This window comes from Impatiens glandulifera, chromosome 6 (assembly GCF_907164915.1).
Source record: "Impatiens glandulifera chromosome 6, dImpGla2.1, whole genome shotgun sequence".
Classification (NCBI taxonomy): Eukaryota; Viridiplantae; Streptophyta; class Magnoliopsida; order Ericales; family Balsaminaceae; genus Impatiens; species Impatiens glandulifera.
Window position 1 is genome coordinate 40,076,684 of NC_061867.1, and position 22,527 is coordinate 40,099,210.

Sequence of the window (22,527 nt, forward strand, 5' to 3'; positions counted from 1 at the left end):
TGTTTTAATAAACATTTCTTCAATCAAATTTTAATTTAATTATTTTAATTAAAAATATTATTTTAAATTTGATCAAAATTAATTATTATTATAATTAATTTCAAAATTTCGGGATATATTTCTATATATATTTTAAAAATAATTTTTTATTATAAAAGATTCTTGACACGTAAACCGAGGTTGAAACTTATCGAATTTCGAGATTTTTCCGAGACAAGGGTTTTTCGGGAATTACAGTGTACTATTATTTTAGATTGAAATGAAGTGATTCATTAAGAATAAAAGTAGACTTATCGCACACTTGTCTAGATATTCTCTTTAGAAATATTTCTTTCTTTACGAAAGTTGAAGTCATTCTTGATCCAAAACATCTTACAAATTTTCTCTAAATATTTTATCTTTTATCATGTTAATTTTTTCAACAAATTTGAAAAATGTTATAACTAAATGAATAAAAATCTTATATTTGAATTTTAATATTTAACTATTATGTATACCAATTTAATCTAATAATTCATACAAATTAATAATCTTTTATATGTAATGTTTAATAATCTTTTATATGTAATGTATGAGTTCGTATTTATCATTTATTTTATTATATCTTTGTCATGTTTTATTTACTTTATTATTTGGGTGTCAAAAATTAGTGTATACACAGGTGATATATAAATAATTTTATAATATAAATAGTTATTTATTTTTTAAAACACATATATTAATAAATTTGTTTTCCAAAACAAATCTGAAGTATAATTATATTATTTAACAATAATTTTTGATAAGATCGATGTGATATTATAACCTAACAAATCGATTATAAAATAAAACCGATGGTTCAAAATTTTTCAAGACTTCAACTATTTAGTTATTCAGTTTGGTATAAAAATCGAAATCTTTTCCCCTAATTCTTTCTCCTAGACCTCTGTTCACTTAGTCATTCTCTCTTTAGTGTCAGAAGAGTGATAATGGAGATTTGGAAGAGGGAATGATGTGTCATAACATCATTGATTGAAAATTTGTTAAAGAGTGAGGAGAGAGGAGAAAGAAAAAGAAAAAATTACAATTAATCAAATTGCGTCACGTCATTCATTCTCTTATTCTCTTTTCACTATTTTATTTCTCACATTGATTATTCTCTTTTGAATCTTTTCATTATCTCTTTTGATACAAGATTTCGACAAAACACATAAATTCTTCTGTCTTAAAAAAATATGAAGATCTCTTTTATAATTTTAGAATAACAAGATAGAAAAAGATACGTGATATCTATGTGGGATTGAAAATAGAGTTAAAATGCCATTTACTTTGATAAAAAAAAAAATTCTAACGAGGTCTTCTTCAAAATCATTAAAAAATGAAAGATTCGAAGTCATAATGGATGAGGATATTTAACTCATATGCCTAATACATTGTATTCTATTGTGTTATGAGTATCACAAAAAAGGTAGTAATTTCATAAATAAATAAATATATATATATATATATATTAATATATATATATATATATATATATATATATATATATATATATATATATATATATATTAATTTGGGCTCAATAATGTTTGGAAATTGACTTAATTTATTTTTAATTAGGATTGAAATTTTGAATTATACATATACGGCTTCAACTATCACAATTTTAGTTATTTAAGACGGTTTCACAAAACGAATGAAATCATCGTTTTCTTACTCTAATATAACTAGCATGTATCCCGCACGAGTAATGATATAAAAAATCGTGAAAAACAATTATTGTAAAAATGTGATAGCATTTTTTATTTTATTTTAAAATGTTTTAAGTTAATAGGCGGGTCAACCCACAATCCGACTCAAGTATCCATTTATTCTCATATATATATCCAAATTAATCACAGCTCTCAACTCGGCAATCCGGATACTTTGAAAATTAAGCATAATTATATATATTATATTTTTCTAAATTAATTTATCATATTTGTAAAAACAGAATAGTAATTTCTTACTTTCGATTTTTCTAATTATTTCCACTCATTAAATATTTTTTAAATCATTCAAAACGTATTCGATAATTTTGAACGTGGATATATCTCGAAAAATACTCAATTTAAAATATAAATACGTTCAAATTGGTAAACCGTACCCAAAGTGATGTCGTTATAAAGTTTTTAAAAAACAAATTAAAAATTTATCTGTATTCAAATCCTTTAGATTATACATTTTTTAGTCACCTAAACCATTTCGGGTAAATCCAAAAAATAATACTCATTTTTTTTAAATACGTCCAAGACCAAGATATCTTTAAATATCATTTCATTAAAAATTTGACAAATAAATTAGAAAAACAAAAATAATACGTTAAAATAATATGATGGACATTTTGTCCATTTGGAAAAGGCATCAAATTGTTAAAATTTTGATAGTTCGAGCTTTATTTGGCACAATTTAAAGTTCGAGTCTCATTTGATAAAAACATCTAAATTTGAGTTTCAAATATCAATTTTTCCATTTCATTATGGGACAAGTCAAAGGTTATTAACAAAATATCTGATTGAAGTTCATGGTATTTTTCTCAAGATTCTCACTTTGAGGGTATATTTGAATATCACATACAAATTCAAGATAAAATTTGACATTAATCTTCACCCATACTTTGTGGTTCATATTTATTGTCTGGACATTGCAGTGTTAGATATATAGAGAGGGGTTGGACTTGGCATTGAACTATAAACAGACACTTTAAGATTAGTTTCTCATGGTGACGAACTGCCTCTATATTAATCCAGCAGCCCCTTTTGCTTTTAGTTGCAGGTAAGTTCTTCAAAGGAACATTTTACTTTTTTTTACATAATTTTCATTCTTTGGTTCAAGGCTTTAAGCATGCTCTTTCATCCATTAGTGTCTTTTCTCTATCCTCTTCTAAGTTTATGGATAATCATGGACCATTAGAAATGATCTCCATTTGGATTTCATGTAAAAACGTTATTAAATTTATGTCAATTAACCATATAGATAGATTCATACCATGAAGAAAATACAATTTATTTTTTATAAAATCCCAAATTTAGATGTTAATCTAGACCTTAAAACTGTTTCCAAATGAGTATAATTATTAGTTTGTTTGATCTTGGCTTTTTTGGAATAAAATAAAAAGTTGTTTGATAAAAAAGTATATTATTTGGATTTAATTAGTTTAATTAATAAATTATGAGATTGAAAGAAAAAGTTTGAAATCTCAATTTATTCAAATAAGGAGGCTTAGTTTAAAAATTTTACATAACTTATAAAGAATTGAGAAAAATCTAAAAGTAAATAAATAAACCGGTCAAATTATTATATGTTTGATGAATGTGTAAGACATTAATGTTTTTGTTTTCTAGACAAACCAAAATTCAAATGAGAAATAGTTAAAATTAGTAAAGTTATTTTCAATTTGTTGTTGTTTAATAAAATTAATAGTTGAGTGATCATAATATAATTTCATCTCTCAAAGTTATGAGTACTAAATAATTATTCCTAACTTTTATAAACAGATATATTTTTATTTGGGAGAGTTATGATTTATGAATCATGCTTGATTTTTTTTTTTTAAATCTTTGCAATTGGAGTTAACCAAATCTGAATCATTGTCAATTTTTTTACAAAAAATTATAAGTTTGTTAAATTGTATTTTGCCATTGCCAAAAAAAAAAAATCTTTAATGAAGGAAAAAACAAGGCTTCTGTTTTCAAGTAAAAATGCCCAATTACAACAAGTATGATTAACTACCAAAACAAGCAAAAAGGACAATTGATTCTTCTTTATAAAGTCCTTATCTCAAATGTCAAGTATGAATGAGATCAAATTTGTCAATAGTATCAAAGGACTATCTTTAAAAGGAAGTATATGTATATTTGATTTTATTTTTTTTAAATCACTAAAATGTTAATTAATTTATTTGATGAATGTTCCATTATAACACATTAGGCCTTAAATTGAAGTAGAAGCAATTGTGTTATATTAAGAATATTCCATTCTATATTATTTTGGAGAGAATTTAGGATTGTAGAAACAAATTTATTCAAATTATTGATATTCCCTTGTTAGTTTTTTTTTTTAATTCAACATAATCAAATTATTTTATTTATTTTCGTATTCATTGTATTATTAAATTTATTAATCAAAATAGTAAAATATCTTTTATTTAAAAAAATAATAATATTTTATTATTATATATTAAAATATTCAATATTAAAATCACAACCACTCAATATTGCTGCAATAAAAAGAATTTAAATAATTACTACAACAAAAAGAATTTGAATAGAGAAAGTGCAAACTATTGTCTTAAAATCATACAAATGACACATTTGATGTAAAAACATCATTTTATATGATTTCAAAGACTTTTGAAATAGAAATCAAGTTAAACTTAAATTTTGGAATAAGAAAAATATCTTATAAAATAATATGTTAAATTTTTAATCTAAATATTTATTATTTAGTTTCTTTAATTCTAATACTCTATCTATATCTATAGAAGATAAAACGGCACTGGTAGAAATATATCTAAATCAACTTTGAAAAACAGTATATAAAGTTATTTTTCGGATCTTCGCTTAATCTTGAATTTTTCAATTATGGATGTCGATATGGATCATCCATGAATCAAATTTTCTAGATTATCGGAAACACAAGAATTAAATATTTCAACCCTCTCTAGATAGTCTAAAATGTTAGGGAGAAAAAACAATCTTTTATCTTTTGTTTGATATCATAATATGTTAGTCTACTTGATAGAGACAAATCTCTAATATACTAATTTATTATTTAATCTATCATCAAAATAAGAATAAATTTTTAAAAAATAATTAATAATAATAATATTACAGATATCAAACTATATTATATGTTTGGACATTTATAAAAGTAAAAAATAAAATAATTAAATAAATAATAATAATAATAATAATAATATTAAAGAGATCATACTATATTTATATGTTTGGATGCATGTGTAAGCAATGTGTTTGCTTAATAAAATTAATAGTTGATCATAATACTAGGTTTAAACTTTTATAAACAAATATATTAAATTCATTTTTTTAATATACTAAAAAGATTTTCGTGCGATTTAAATAGATAAAAAAAATAATAATAATATGTATTTAATGTTTAAAGTTACTCGAATAATATATCAAAATAAAAAAAATAAAACTCTCACATTTCACATTTTATTTATTTCGGTAAAACAATTCATCTTCTCATATATCTTATCACATATTTTTTTATTAAATTTCTCGGCTCATGACTTTACACTTTCACTTTAATTACTCAAATATTTAATTCATATTTTTTTTTAAATTTAGCATTATAACCCTACTCTTTGGTAAATCAAATATTTTATTCCTATTTTTTAATCACTTTCAATTGTTACCGACATATTATCTCTCGACAAATTATATCTCAATTATACTTGGTTAAAGAGTTGTAGACCTATTATCTCTCGACAAATCACATTCCAATCATACTTGGTTAAAGAGTTATACTTGTTTTTGTTAGGTTCAAAATTCGAAATATATATATAATTTTTTAGTTTTAATTTTAACCGTTTTAAGTTTATGGGCTGGTCAACCTACAAACCGACCTAAATATTTATTTACTCTCACATATATATTCAAATTAACGACAACTCTAGACTCCACGATCCGAAAACTTTGAAACTAAACATCAAAATATATATATATATCTAAGTTTATTTATTATCTATATGAAACAGATCAAATTATGTCGGCTTACATAGAGAAACTAATTTTCTCCATGGAAGATACGTTCTAACGGGGAAGTCGCAATCTTCTGCACGTCGATCATGGCGTTTGTGCTCTCCCAACTCGTAATCGCCTTCTCATTCTCTCTCACTCTTTTATGAACACTTTCTGACATTGTACTTCTCTTAGAATCAGCTTGGTCGCGGCTTTTTCAGCGGTGAAGATAGAAGAAGATGAATCGGCAAGTGATTGGCACAACAAAGCAGCAGCACTCATAAAGGATCTTAGGGTTTGCTTTAATGCAGGTAAAACGAAGAGCTTTGACTGGAGAATCTCCCAGTTGAAGAGCATTGAGAAAATGGTGGATGAGAAAGAGAAGGACATACTTGCTGCTCTTCATCAGGACCTTGCTAAACCTGAACAAGAATCTTTTCTCTATGAGGTCTTTTTAGCTCTTTTCTTGTCTAGCTAATGGAAACTATTGACACTTCGTCTCTAAGCAAATAGTTTAGAACTTAACAGAGTTAATCAATAACTTATGGTGGGAAATAATTTGAGCAATTTTGAAAAGTACATGAACCTAAACAAGCCCAACACTGCCCTTAAAGATATATTTGGTATGCCTTCAAACTTGGGTCAAACCCTTTAGGTGATAAATTGATTATGCCTCTATTTTGGATCAAGCCCTTTAGGGACTAAAATAATAGAATTATAGCACTAAATAGATTTTGGGTAACACTTTGTTTCAACAGCTCCTCTCAATCTTCATAGTTCATACATATTTGAACATTATTCGTTCCTTCCCATATTCTATATTGTTTTGACAAGTGTTTATTATCGTTCAACATAGATATTCTACTTATACTATATTGTGGCCATTCATACTATGAATCTTTATGCAGATTCTGCATGTTAAGAATTCTTGTAAGCTTGCGGTTAAAGAACTCAATAACTGGATGACACCTGAGAGGGTAATCACTCCAATCATACTCTTAAATAGCATGTTTTTCACACATCAATAATTTAACTACTTCATATGTATTTTTTCAGGTGAAAACATCTTTCACAACTTATCCATCTTCTGCTGAGATTGTACCAGAACCTTTAGGAGTTGTGTTGGTCATCTCAACATGGAATTATCCTTTCTGTATGTTTTTGAGTTATACAAAAATATCATGAAATTGAATTCAGTTGAATTGTGTACTTTCTTAGAAGTTGCGTATTTTTAATTTGTTTTGTAGTATTATCTCTTGATCCAGTAATTGGAGCTATTGCAGCTGGTAATGCTGTGGTTCTCAAACCATCAGAAATTGCTCCTGCCACTTCTTCCTTGCTTGCAAATTTGTTACCTGAGTATGTTGATAGTTCTGCAATCAGGGTTATAGAAGGAGCGGTTTCTGAGACAACTGCTTTGTTAGAGCAGAACTGGGACAAAATATTTTATACAGGTATTCTCACACTCAAGGATTTTGATTTCTGCTGTCTGAATTGCAAAATGTGTACTAGCATTTTTTAGTGTGCCAATTTAAATTTATCAATTGCATTGTCTATGACTAATGTAGTTCTTAATATGTTAGCTAAATATGGAGATAATTGGTTAAAATTGTTAGGTATAACTCATACACAGGGTAATTAGGTTTTGTAATTAGTGAGTTGGAGTATGAATATTTTAGTTTTTTGTGACATTATGTACTTTTATAAATAGTGACAAGATGGCCCATTTGGAAACACTTATTATTTTTGTATCTGGAATAGTGTTCTAAATGGCGGTCGAGGCGGCCGCCTTGCCGGTAGGCGGTCTAACACCGCCCCGCCTATAAATGAGGCGGTCATTTAATTATTTATTATTTTTAATTAGTTAATTATTTAATTATTTATTATTTTTAATTAATTAATTTCTAATATATATATATATATATATATATATAAATTTAATAAAAAGACTCCTTACCTCCCTAAGGACCCTAACCTATTTTTAGAGGTATTAGGAGTATGTTCAGATCAATTCCAAGCAATCCCTATAATGTTAGATCAAAAACCAAAATTTAGATTCATTAGAGGAGGAACATGAAGAAAATGTTGATAAGATCTGGGAAAATACCTTGGGATGCCGTCAAAGAGAAAAGGAAAATAAGTTTAGTAAAATGGGCCGACTTGTGCAAAGCCAAAGAGCAAGGTGTCTTGGCGATCATGGACATGCGAGAATAGCAAATTGCTCAAGTGGGCTGTTGGGCGTAATCGTAAGAAACACTTTTTATTTCATCCCTGTAGTTCCGCTTCTTGCTCTAAAAATGAAGAAAGACTTGTCTCCAATCGCCGGTTGGGTTGGTCCAACCAAAAAAGGACGATGATAGATTATGAATATTAATTAGGACTTTTGGTAAAATAGTAATTATAGAATATCTTTATTATATTTATATTTATATTTAAATTTATTTATACTTATATAGTGAAAATATTTCAACCGCTTAGACACCGCCTATGCACTGCCTAGGCACCCGAGGCAGTTACCGCCTCGCTACCGCCCACCGCCATTTAGAACATTGAATTCTGGATTCATTTACACATACAAAAACTTTTGTAAACCCAGTTAATTTATAAATAGATTCAGAAATTTATTTGTGTTTCTGTATTTGGAAGAGACCTTTATCCTATTCTCTATGGTATTGGAACACATTGAGAAGGTTAGCTTAATCTAGTACATGCAACCTTAGGAAATACAAATTCAATTTGTGCACTAAACATGCACAAAAGTTCAATATATCAACTCATCATGCTCTTGGCTCATTTTACCAACCGAACTTGCAAAATTGGCTCAAATTGCCCTCTCAATTGTGTTTATTTGCATATCTTCTTTAGCTATTGTTAGGATTGGAGGTTCAATCCTCAATGCAAGGTGTAAAACAAAAGTGTGAAAGTAACTAAAGAACAATACACAATATTTATAGTGCTTCGAACAATATGTCTGTTAGAAGGGGAAATAGTTAGGATTCTAGTGCCTTATGGATGGAGTAGTGGTTAGTGGTGAGCCTTATTGATGGAATAGTTCGTTACAAATAAAATATGATAAATAGATTAGTAGCGATTATGAAATAAATTAGTTTAATACTCTTGTTACAAATAAAATATGATAATCTAGGTTCTATCTTCTCCAATTAATTCTCAACTCTCATTTCATCTTATTACAATTATCTTGATTGAATATATCGTTTCATCAATTATACTATTTGATTCTTGATATTAAGCCCAATTTTGCTAAGAACGAATTCTGATACCAGTGATATACCTTGAACTATAATTAAATTTTATATTTAGAATCGAGTTGAATCAAATAAAATTGTATTGAGATGAGAAGAGAGTTAGAATTAGTGGGGGAAGATAACTCCCTAAATGATACTACAATAGAAAAGAGAGAAACTCTAAAAAGAGTATTTAACTAATTAATTTCATAACCGCTACTAATCTATTTATACTATTTTATTTGTAACGACTATTCCATTTTTAAGGCAATAAACTTGACCCTTTTCCTAACAATGTCTTACGTCCATTTTGGTCAACATAATTTATATGTTATTCCTCGAAAGATATTTCAAGATTTGTTTTCCCTCACAAGTAACTCACACAAACAAGCAAGGTACAACTTACAAGTCTAGTGTCCAAGAATTGCTCACACTAGTTAAATACAAAGTGTCACATAACTGACATAAGCAGTGGCATTTACATTCTATTATACACCTAAATAGAAAGCCACTCCACCTAGTCACAAAAACTTCAACGTCCCATAATTTGACTCTGGCCCATCAACTTAGCCAGGTCTTGTCCTCCTTTATTCCCATTTGTGTATTCTTTTTTCTTTCTCAGACCTTTTGTGTCTTCAAGCATCTAATATTGCGAAGCATATATGACAACTATCTTACTAAAGTTTTCTAGTTTCTTGTTTCCTTGAGAATCAAGTGATTTTTCATGTTGTGCATTCAGGTAGTGCTAGAGTTGGGAGGATTGTTATGTCAGCAGCTGCGAAGCATCTTACTCCTGTAGTTTTGGAACTTGGAGGAAAGTGTCCTGCGGTTGTTGATTCAGATGTGGACCTTCAAGTAAGAAGCTTCATTTGACGTTATCCTCGCTTGATATGAAAGGTTTCCTACTAAATTGTGTAACATTATCTCTATACTATTACTAATTATCATAGTATCCCTATACTGCTACTAATATAAACCGTTACAGATTGCAGCAAGGAGGATTGTTGCAGGAAAGTGGGGATGCAATAGTGGACAGACATGTGTTTCCCCTGATTATGTCATTACTACAAAAGCCTTTGCTTTGAAGTTGGTAAGTAATTCACAATTAACTATTAGAAAATCTTATGTCTCCAAAAAAGGAAAAGCTAAGCTGATCATGCATTGCATGAATGTCTATCAAGCAGATTGATTCCTTGAGATCGGAGTTGATCAATTTCTTCGGAGACACTCCACTAGAATCCAAAGACATGTCCCGTATTGTAAACTCCTACCATTTTTCACGTTTGGCGAAGTTGATGGATGATGACCGGGCATCTGATAAGATAGTGGTTGGAGGACAAAGAAACGAACATCAATTGTGAGTTTGAGATGGTTGTTTTACGTTTACGTTATACATGACAACATTTTATAAGGAAAATTAAAAAATTCTTCTTTCTTTCTTTTTATGTCACGAAATATGACTATCCAGATAAAAAAAACATGCCCCATCTAGATACAAATTGCCCATGAATCAACACATAGTATAGAGCCTTTTGATGAGATCGTATATATAAGTATTAGATGCCATGCCACAGATAATAACCAAATAAAAAAATTTGTTTACAAATGTCTGTATTTCATTCAGCCTAATTTTTTATGCCAAACATATTTGGATCCACATGCAAAATATATTTCTCAGCTTCTAATATGCACATCCAGATTCATCTGAATGGTGAATATTATGTTTGGGAATATCATATTATCTCTTCTCTGATTGTTGCAGAAGAATAGCACCTACAATTCTTTTAAATGTTCCAGAAGATTGTCCAATAATGAATGAGGAAATATTTGGACCATTGCTTCCTATTCAAACTGTGAGTTAACTGAACAAACACTGAATAGTACTGAAAAATATTTGACTAACATGTTTATATATGTAGGTTGAAAATGTGAAAGACAGCTTTGAGTATATAAAGTCGAGACCTAAGCCTTTGGCCGCTTACCTTTTCACAAATAATGAGACACTAAAGAAGGATTTTGTGGATGCTGTGTCAGCCGGAGGAGTGGCAATCAATGATACTGTTTTGCAAGTTACAGTCGAGTCTTTACCATTTGGAGGAGTTGGAGAAAGTGGTATGGGATCATACAATGGAAAGTTCTCGTTCGATGCTTTCAGTCATAAGAAGGCAGTTCTTTACAGGAGCTTTGGTGGAGAATCATCGACGAGGTACCCACCCTACACTCCTGCCAAATTTAGACTGTTAAAGGCTTTGATCAATTTTGATATATTAGGCATCTTGTTTCAATCATCGGTCTGAATTTTGTAATCTTTGACCAAATTATTAAGTTCCATGAATAATCAATCATTTGCATATGTACAAACTTTGCCACTGTTGTAAATGTTAATTTCATCAAACCATTTTTAAAGCACAAATGCTTCATTACCGCTTCCAGTTTCTTCACTTTGTTTGTAGTAGTACAGGTGAAGACCTGACCTAATTGTCTTTTCTTCTTCTTCTTATAACCTATATTCTTACTGGAAGGAGAGTTTAGGAAACATGTCAAGATACTGTTAGAACATGCCATGTTAAACAGAGAATTAGGTCCCTGGTACGGATTTAGATCTGCCCAAATAATCTGACAGTTGTCTTCTCTTCTTCCTATATTGCATGTCTTTAAGAAGCTTGTAAGATGAAGGCATATGGTCTCTGGGAAACAAGGTCCTCTTTGGGCTTATAATTGAGCTAATTATGAGACATTGGTCTGTTTGGTTCATTAACCAATCCACCAAACATTCGGTTGTGGGGTGTGGAAATTGATCAATGTTTCTTGAAAGTACTGTTGATAAAAGATTTAATGCCTCTTCAATACCAATTACTCCATTATAATTTATAAGTATTCATCTAGCACAGATATAGATAAAGGTCTCCTTTTTAAAAACCTAAGTTCCAAAACAAAGGATGTGCTTTCTATCTCATATTTTTATTTTTTATGTTCTGTGTGTGGAGACCCATACATTGGCCTCTAATCCAACAACCTAATTTAGGATAATCGATATGCGATATGCGGTTTCGATATTAATTATCCCATTTATCCATGTTTCTAGCCTAGCATCGACAAGAATTAGATATTCCCAACCTCCTAGAAGTCCTGGGTTCTAGCCTTTCAGACGACAAGTTTTGTGTGTGGTTAAATGGTTTAGTGTATTTGCGGACTATTTGTTTAACTCATTGTCCCATTTTTTTTTCTTAATTATCCAATTTAGAGCGTTTTCCACTTTTCCCCCAATTTAATTAGGATGGGGCGAGAATATTATTTGTGTTTTACGTCCTAATTTCGTCCCGAACATTAATAAACACTAATATATTTATTTATTTTTAATATTTCAAAAGAATTTTAAATTTATTTTTGTATAATAAATATAATTTTTGTATAAATAATTTTATCCGACAATTTTAGTTTTAAAAAATATGATATAAATTATGTCGGGAATTAATCGAATGAAACATGAAACGAGAACGATAGGAACAAAATTTTATAGAAACATTAACGATGATGAACACCCCTTGCTATAATCCACCTTACTATCTCTACCTGTTCCTTTTTATTTATTCATTTTCATTCTAAAAATTATTAATAAATAAATTAAATAGTATTTAACTAAATAAATTAAATAGTATTTAACTTGTCTAATCTTTTAATAATAAAATATTAACTTATATAATGTAAAAATTCGAAATGAGATAGTTGTTTTTATTATTTAGTCTTTAACTTCCATTTTAATTTAACTTTTTTTTTTCTTTCGAAGATACAAAAGATATAAAAAATAAAAACGGTTACACTCTAATCATTTTTGAAGAAAAAAAAAGCGAAAAAAAAAGTTACATTGTTTCAAATGATATGTTCTATTATGTATCACATTCACAAAAAATTAATTATTTTAAAGTATAAGTCAAAAGTAATGAAGGGAGAATGAAAAAAACTCACATATTTTATTTTGTGAAGGTGATACAAAGTGGAATATAAATTTTAGAACAACAGACCTCATCTCAAAAAAAGATATTTTCTTTGATGGAATGGATAAAATTGACAATGAAATTCTAATTCCAATTTTATAAAAATTGATATTGAATTATAATTCAATTCATTTATTTAGAAAAAACTATAGAATTGTAACTAATCTCAATTTCTATATTTAAAAAAAAGAATATAATAAAAATAATTTTAATATATATTATCTATTTTATTAAAATATTGATTCAACATAACCAATTATAATAGCTCAAGTGTTAAAAAAAAAATTCAATTTTGAATTTTATTAAAAAAAATATTGATTCAATATATTAATTTCATAGATTTAAAAAATAAAATATATTAGTTCGACATTTTAACTTTTTAAATTCAAAAACAAAATATTGATTTCAAACATTAACTTCTTAAATTAATATATATATATATATATATATATATATATATATATATATATATATATATATATATATATATATATATATATATATATATATATATATATATATATATATATATTAGTTAAAGATGTTAACTTACTTAAATAATAATAATAATAAATAAAAAAAAGTCAATGCAATATTTTAACATCTTAAATTAAAAAAAATAAAATATTATCAATTAAAAACTTTAATTGTATTTTAAATATAAAATAATAAATTATTTGATTAAAAAAAACATAAAAAAAAATAAAATTTAAAATTACAACCTAAAAATTATATTGAATTTCATTAAAATTTTAATTCAAATTTCAATTCTTAATATTAAAGGGTTTATTAAACGTAAAAATTGAATCCTCCAATTTCAATTCTAATGTCAGGCCAAATATTTATTTACTTTTGTGTTACTAATTGAACCAATGCATATAAATCAGACATTCACATCAACAAAAACTAACCTCAATTCACACTAAGTTAATCGCATGAAGCATGACCTTTACTCTTATGTTGATTCAATGTCAAACTTGAGCTAAATACAGGACTTTGTTAAACCACAATGACAAAATTTTCAAGCAATCAGAAAGCTAGTGAGCACCATCTGGATCTTTCCACCCAAATCAACTTCGTCGAAAATAAAGCATTATGGTGCTCACTACCAAACATAGAAGCAAAATAGAGAATTCTTGCTAGAAGACATTGGTCTCTCCAAAACATGCTCGTTGAAACACTCAACCATTCAATTCCTAGTAAAGACGTTTACTTTCTTTACGAGAATGTCTGATTTCAAATTTATAAGACTGGATTAAAAATACAAAACCAAATTAGAGAACCAGTTTATGATCTTGTTTTAGCCTTTTAGGAAATACAACCACAGAGAGATGGATGTAAATTCAAACCACTCCGACGTGAATTCACAGCACATTTGAACTGCTTGACCGAAGAGGTAAGGCCTTATATAACCACAAACTGCAGCCATACTTAACATTTTAATGATTTCATGAAGAGAAATAGACAAGAGCACTGCTAAATGAGATGATGGGGGATGACAACATAGACAGGAGCTTCTTAATAGCTGCAGTCCAATTCATATATTTAGAACATAGTAGTTAGTATTTATTTATCTATCTACATAGCCTAATAAGTTACATACTTCAAAATATTTTATAAATTTCTTAAGAGACAAGTCTATCATTTAATTGTAATTCAATTCTAATTCTTGTAGAATTGGAATTAAGATTATAATTCCAATTTCAATTTCAATTCAAACCTAGCCTAAGAGAAGTAAGCAAACTTACAAACCCGGGAGGGAGTTTAAGAGTTCAACCGATCTAAATAAGTAGCTTGCCTCGACATAATGGACTGCAAAATTTCTGTAGTGTCACCTGCCATAACTATCTTTCCATCTTCCATGTACACTGCACCATCAGCATATTCCAACTCCTCCAAGCGATGGGTAACCCATAATGCTGTAACATCTTTTGAAGTTTTCATAGATTTCTTGACTGCTTTTATCACACCAATCTAGCATGATAATGAAAAATCATTCGTATTCAGTTACAGCGTGTTGTTTAGGAATCATTTTGTCATTTTTTCCAGAAAAAAAAATTACATTTGTTATGTTTGTCAAAAACTACAATTATCTAAAATTAATCTGAATCATGATCCATAAAATAATTTAATCATGATTTAAAAAAAAAAAGAAGAGAAATCTCTTATATATAAAATGAAACCAAAATTTACACTATAATTTTTGAATCATGAACTAGAATATAATTTACATACCAAAAATCACACTAATTTGGCTCATCATCTGAGAAAATCTTATACCAAACCAAAATAAATCACTTCCAATATTCACTTTGGTTATTTTCAAATGAAATTGTGATTGTGACAAAATATCAATTTTTCCAAATAGGCTCAATATGATTGTGAAGGGAGTTAGGTACCTGATCACTTTCATCTAAAAATGTTGTGAGCTCATCCAACAACAGTACTTTGCATGCTTCTGCCAATGCACCAGCAATAGCAACCCTTTGCTTCTGACCTCCACTTAAGGTTTGAACAGGCCTCTGCAAAATATACACAAATGAGATTATCCAATTCATAAGAAGGAAAGCATGTTAAATTAACAGACATACTTTCAAGTAGTCAAGCATGCCTACAGCATCCAAAGCCCTTGCCACTCTAGATTTGATTTCATCATGTGACAGATTCAAATTACCCAACCCAAATGCCACATCCGCTTCTACCGTAGGCAGCACTACCTGTAAAATCATAAAACAAATAAAACTTAAAAAGAATAAAATATCAAGAAAATCAATCATACAACAAGCAGGCCTCATTTCACGAATAGATCTATGGATGTAGAGGAAAAGACCATAAGCTACCATGTAGAGGATCTATTCGTGAAGAAGAATAGACTCCTGGAGTTGCGATATGAATGAATAGAAGAAGAATGTATTATCACTTATTCTCACCTTATTTTAGTTAATCATTGATCTCAATATTATTATAAATGTTACACATCACTGTTTTCTTTAGTGTCTAAGTAAACAAGGTCTTAACGGAACAAAGGATTTTTTTCACGTAGACTCCAAGATGCATTAAGCCAATGTTCCCAATAAGGGTGATAATCGTTGAATTTCAATTCTTGTTTCTCAATTCTTGAATCTGCACAGCATTTCAAATTCTTAATTCTCTATAAGGAAGACCCGAGACTTATATTGGTTTGGACAATGTTTCCTCCATTCACTTGCCAAATGACTGGTTTTACTAATCAAAGGTGTTACAATGTTCGCTTCAACAATGCATATCCTCCACAATTAGCACACAAACAAACTATCAAAGAACTTCTCACAAGTCTCCCAAATACAAAGTATGAAAAATGTAACCCTCACGAGTCCCCTTAAGTGTTCGCCTATATCATCTATTTATACAGAAATATAGAGCCACACACTACTTAGCCAAGAACTCCACGATATCTAATTTGACTTCGGCCCACCAACATAGTTTTTAGAGTCTTGACCATTTCCTTTTTTTTTGCAAAAAATGTTAATCCCTGGAAGAGGTTGAGTCTCATTTGTGTCTCCTACATTGTGAAGCATATCCAAAACATGCATTAGGCATTTCAACTACATCACCTATAAATGGTATTCTCTTTAGAAATAGTGTTATTGCGTATTTCGATGAGAAGGGGGTTTACAAATTAATCTTAGGGATAAAGACATCATCACCAATGTCATATTGTCATGTGAAAGCCACAATCTCTATATGCTTCTTCATTTATGTATGGGCTTCAACATAAAAAAAGGAAGCCAAAGCCTAAACCTATTGAAGCTAGCACTCATAACAAAAGAGCTTGTGGTTAACACTTAGCAAGAGAGATCTTGATAATTTATTGAACTATGTCATAAGTGGAATGCAAAAGTAGAAGGACCCATGGTTCATATTTTGATCTCTTTTTTTTATCAACCTTGCAAATGTATCAATTTGTCATTTCTTTATGTCAAAAGGCCATTTGTTTCATCAACCATAAGATCACCTCCTCCTCAAGTTCGATTCTTACCAAAAATAAATGGAAGTTCATGGTGATGGAATGTTGTACTAGCCTCCTCTATGGGAAAAACCCTAGTTTCAACAAAAAAATAAAATCCCCTCTTCTTTTCCATTTTCTCTCCTACTCCTTCATTAAAATGAACAGTTTATCCAAATAATTAAAGTTCTATATCATTGATACGATATTTGAAGAAGTTAAAAGAAAAGCATAAAGTTGTTGCATTTCTAACAGTTAAAGAAAAAAAATGGTAATTGCTTGAAGACAATACCAATCTGCAGATCATTAAAGAAGGGCATAGAATCCAGAAGTTTTGAAAGAAAATCCTACTGAAACTAACCTGGTGGTCCGGGTTTTGGAAGACAAAACTTTTAGGTTTCTTGACATGCACATATCCTTTTGTTGGATTTAGAAGACCCGCCAAAATCTGAAACAAAAATTTAGGAATCATCATTCTAAAACCAGCAAAGTTAAAGCAACACCAATCCCAGAAATTCCATAAAGAAAAAAAAAATAGTTTTCAAAGGGTGTATTTTTCCTTCAAAAGGGTTGATTTTCCACAACCATTTGGCCCAAGAAGCATCCAGAACTGCCCCGAAGGAATGGAAAGCGAACAATCCTTCAGAATTGGATAGATGTTTCCCTGTCTTGTTGTGATTGAGTATCTAAGATCTCGACCTTCAATGGCATAATTCTCCGTGAAAAAACTCCTGATTAAAGGTGATAAAACACAAATATCAAAGAAATCTCATTCATTTGATTAATAAGCATAAGGGTATGTTATAAATTTCTTTAAAGTGAGGGAGAGTGCATAAACCAGTTAGGTTGGGTGGATTGAAGGCGAGGAAGCACCACCGGCGGAGAGGCGCCTATGAGAAGGGATCGATTCATCAGCCACCTAGAAACAAATCAAATCATTGGTTATGGTGCCTTAAAATTATCTAAATATCTAATCTAACCTAACCTAATTAAGCATTTAAACTAATCAAACAAATAAACAAGATGCCAAGACTCAAGATTCAAATATAAAATTAAAATTAAACCCAAGGAACTCTTAAACTAATTTCTAAAGTTACACAACAATGTAAGAGAACCCAATGTTCATCTTCAAGTCTTCAACACAACTCCCTAACATGCATAAAGTTCATATCTTTAGCATCAATAATGTCCACTGAATTGAATTAAGACCTGCTGTCATAGATGAGAAGGTAATCTGTGAATTTGGTTTCCAATAGATTTCTAATTTTGGCCTCTCATATCATCATTTCATGTATCTCTAGAGCAATTAAACAAACATAATAATGATGGTGTTGGGATTGGTCTTAGTAATCAGTAATACTATCAGGGCTGGATTTAAAAACAAATAATAATAATAATACTAACTTGAAAGCTGACAGTGGACGGCTAACGGCAGCAGGTGGGAGAATGGCGGCGTCGGCGGTAGGCGAAGGAACTAAGGAAACAGCCGGCGCCGGGGGAATTGGGAGGACAGGGGAGTGAGGGAGAGGTAGGGTTCGGGCGGGATTGTTTCTACGTTATCAACTTTGCGCTTAGGCCTTGTTTGTTTCTAAAGTTATCAGCTTGAGAAAAGGAAAAGCTTTTGGAATGCTTGATTTAATTAGAAGGGCTGAAGAAACATGAGGGGGCCTGCCTAGATCAAATTTGTGGCTACTGCCTAGATCAAATTTGTGGCTACTGCCATTAATTAGCAAGCAGATTAATAAGGAATTGTTTGGTTGCTTTAAATATTTAGCAACGTTATAAGAGCGTTGAATTCTGTTTCTCCTTCGAAGTGTGACTATTTCCCGCAATGTAAACATGCATAATTTGTAAACACACTTAACAAATTAACTAGGCGAGCGGAACTTATTGTGTGCTTACAAAAAAAAAATTCCGCTAGGCTAAAGATTATATACACAACCCAAATTAAATTTAAGCAACTCATATTATTCACTAATATGATTTAGGTATGGATTAAGTCGGAATGGATAACTCAAACTATTTTTTTATTTTCTTATGTTTTTTCTGTTAACATTTATTTAATTGGTTTAACATATTTAAAAAATAAAAAAAAATAACTCATTTAAAAAATATTTAACTCGTTATATATCATTTAACACGTTTTTGACTTATTTAACTAATTAATATTTTTTATTTTGTTAACAAAATTTGACTTGTATTGTTCTATTTAACATTTTTTTAGTTTAAATTGGGGGTGATTTAACAGTTTCTTCTAATCATTTTATATAAATTTAATTTTATGTATGTTTGATTATATAAACATGAGCGCTTAATATTTTTCTATTTTTTATACTGCACTCAAATTAAACGATAGAATGTTCCCATAAATACATTTAAATCCATTTTGTTTGTATTTTAATTAGGCTTGTATGACACCTATTATATTAAATCTCACTTAAAATGAAATAGGAAATTTTTTAAAATTTTACTTAAATTAATCAAATATTAGTATAAATTAAAATTAATAATTGGAAGAAAGTTGTAGTATTACTTGTGTAGTTTTTAAATAAAAACATAATTAGTTTTTATTCATTTATAAAAATAGTCAATAAATTGATTAATAATAAACATTTTGTTTTTATTATTATTACTACTGATTCTAGGATTTTCTTCGATCCTTCTCTCTACAGCTTTACCAATTGTCTATTCATTTAGATCATCGAAAAAAAAACAGACTCAGAATCTTTGGACGACACCATAGAGCATTACATAAGCGAACTCCGATGGACCCAATTCTTTAAATCCGTCCTCGTCTTTTGGTCTGCATCTTCAAAATCAACAATATTCCATCAACATATTCACCAATTCAGGTACTCTCGTTATAGTTCACTACCGCCCGCTGCATAGCTCCGTCCCTGATTTGACGTGCGCGAACACAGTACCTCTACGAGGATATAGATATTCACATTTTTTATATTATTCAGACATCTTAAAAGCATTGAGTTAAGAAGTTGTCCCGATTATAAATAATCTCAACTTAATCAAATATCATTTCATTTCACTTCTTCTTTAGTTAATTAAATCACTCAATTAATTAATTAACTATTATCATATTTTTTATTTTAAATTATTATTTTTTATTTTATTATTATATGTTCATATTTTAAGTCTCTTTTAAAAAAAAAAAATCACTTTTTAAATAACTCATTATTCAACCGACCTAAGTTGTATGTTCATATTTTAAGTCTTTTTTTTTTTAAAAAAAAAGCACTTTTTAAATAACTCATTATTCAACCGATCTAAGTTGTAATTAGATTATAATTATGGATCTTGTTTAATTCCTCTAAAGGACACGCATAATGAGTTTTGCGTGCCCCTTCCTCCTCCAATCGTCTAACAAAAACAATCGCATTTATTTAATGAAATTAATTATATATTAATAATTCATAAATAACAAAATAATTGAACAATACATTTAAATAAACAAACATATTACATTAAAACAAAAATTATTAATAAAAAAAATACTTGGTACACGTACACATAACATAAATAATATATCAATTCTTGAAATTGGTGTACTCTTCCCACAGATGATCTATTAATGCATTATGAAGTTCAATGTGTGCATCTTTATTTCTTATTTTTTCGTACCGAGATATGAAATCTTGAAATCGAGTATTTTCATCTATCACCATCTCGACCTCTAGTGAATGCGTTTCCATTTCAATTTCGATATGTGCATTAAGGTCACGTTCATCCTCAATAATCATATTATGAAAAATTATGCACGTAGTCATTATATCATGCAACACTTCTTTTCTCCAATATCGTATCGGTTCTGCTATAATGGAAAAACGTGATTGAAGAACTTCGAATGCACATTCAACGTCTTTTCTATATGCTTCTTATTTCATTGCAAAGTATTTTTTCTTCCGACCACATGGCTCATGAATTGTTTGCACAAGAGTAGACCATTTTGGATATATGTCATCAGCTAAATAATAGTCCATGTTATATTATTTTTCTTGAATTACATAATGAGCTAGAGAAAAAATACCTTGAGTTAGATCTGAGAACAAATGAGATGACTTTAACACGTTTATATCATTATTGGTGCCTGGCAAAGCAAAATATGCATGCCATATCCAAAGATCATAATTTGCGACAACTTTCAGAATGATAATAGGCTTTTCACTACGGCCTGCGTATTGCCCCGCCTACGCGGTTGGACAATTTTTCCACCTCCAATGTATACAATCTAAACTTCTTAACATTCTAGGAAATCCACGCTGACCAATATTGAGAAGTCTAGAAATATCATTTGTGTTGGCCTTTTAAGATAGCGTTCGCTAAATATCTCAACCACAACACGACATAATTTTTTTATACTTTCAATTGCAGTAGATTATCCAATTTTAATATACTCATATGTGGCATGTGCTAGAGCACCATATGCCAATATACAGAAAATTGTCGTTATTTGTTAGGATCGGGTACAACAATAGAGATGGGGTCTAACTATGTTGAAGGCTTATACACACTTCGATTGATATTAACTCTGTTAAAAGTTAATATCCGTTTCTATTCTTCGCAAGTCGTCACAAACTTTTGAATCGAGTTCAAACGTGAAAATGTTTGTTTAGACTTGAAGTAGTAGACGAATGAGATTGAAAGGAAGTAACACAAGAGACAAGGAATTTTATAGATGTTCGGAGTAGAAAAACTCCTACGTCACCCCTTCTTCTCAACCTTGAGAAGGATGTTCACTAGAAGGTTTAATTTAAATACAACACTTGTACAAATCCAGTCGAACAACCATGACTTAGTTACTACCTGTTTTCGAACTCCTAGCACATCACTCTATTGAACAGAAACATATTCTGTCAACTTACAATGCTAACCAACTCACACAGAATAGGCAGTATGTAATACAATTTTAACACTCTAACAAACTTGTAAGTTTTTAAGACGTTTATAGCTTGAGAGAGCAGTAAGAATAATCGATATTTTACTTGTGAAAGTTGTTGATCGTGTAGTGTTATAACGGATGCGAGAACAATAATAATAATAATAGTAAAAGACAAAATGAAAGTGACACCCGATTTAACGTGGTATCCAGCAAAAGTGCTGACTAATCCACGGGCAGAGCCATTGAAAAATATTCCACTATAATCGTTAACACGGATTACAGATACTCAAAATAGTTCAAGAGAAAACTAACACCCAAGCCCTTTATTTATAGGGCCAGGTCAAGACAGTTTTCTTGCTCACTTCCTATGTGGGACAAACACCCAAAAAGAATATTCTAGGCAAAGAAACCAACAAATCTCCACCTTGACTTGAATATTTTCCCAAATAGCCAGATGCACCAGATGTACTTTAAATACCAGATGTGCTAGATGCATTATACTGAATGCTCAGATAAACAAAACAGATGCATTACACTGAATACCCAGATAAACAAAACAGATGCATTACACTGAATGCCCAGATGTGACCTGCTCTGCCTCAGGCCTTGCCCCTTCAAGGGCAATCAACAACTTCTAACATTGAGCAAGTTCAAACAGTGTTGAAACTTGCTCTGTGGAACCGGC

At 29.6% G+C, this 22,527-nt stretch overlaps 2 protein-coding genes across 3 annotated transcripts; one reads left to right on the forward strand and one right to left on the reverse strand.

Annotated features, from left to right (window-relative positions):
* The first annotated feature begins 2,637 nt into the window (after positions 1 to 2,637).
* Positions 2,638 to 11,322, forward strand: LOC124941604 (aldehyde dehydrogenase family 3 member H1-like). Of its 2 annotated transcripts, none has more exons than XM_047481944.1 (11): positions 2,638 to 2,793; positions 5,741 to 5,854; positions 5,919 to 6,171; positions 6,632 to 6,700; positions 6,780 to 6,876; positions 6,971 to 7,177; positions 9,708 to 9,823; positions 9,954 to 10,058; positions 10,153 to 10,325; positions 10,731 to 10,821; positions 10,888 to 11,322. In XM_047481944.1, exons 1-11 carry the CDS (start codon positions 2,738 to 2,740, stop codon positions 11,263 to 11,265), a joined length of 1,659 nt encoding a protein of 552 aa, XP_047337900.1. In that variant the 5' UTR covers positions 2,638 to 2,737; the 3' UTR covers positions 11,266 to 11,322. The 2 variants fall into 2 exon arrangements, with proteins under 2 accessions (XP_047337900.1, XP_047337901.1); XM_047481945.1 differs by having other exon boundaries at positions 5,925 to 6,171.
* Positions 11,323 to 14,459: 3,137 nt separating this feature from the next.
* Positions 14,460 to 18,552, reverse strand: LOC124941728 (ABC transporter I family member 10). The gene is made up of 6 exons (XM_047482076.1): positions 18,353 to 18,552; positions 17,787 to 17,867; positions 17,310 to 17,679; positions 15,555 to 15,680; positions 15,363 to 15,485; positions 14,460 to 14,937 (listed from the first exon to the last, which is right to left on the reverse strand). The coding sequence occupies exons 3-6, from the start codon at positions 17,421 to 17,423 to the stop codon at positions 14,728 to 14,730; spliced, it is 573 nt and encodes a 190-aa protein (XP_047338032.1). The 5' UTR covers positions 17,424 to 17,679; positions 17,787 to 17,867; positions 18,353 to 18,552; the 3' UTR covers positions 14,460 to 14,727.
* Positions 18,553 to 22,527: the final 3,975 nt, after the last annotated feature.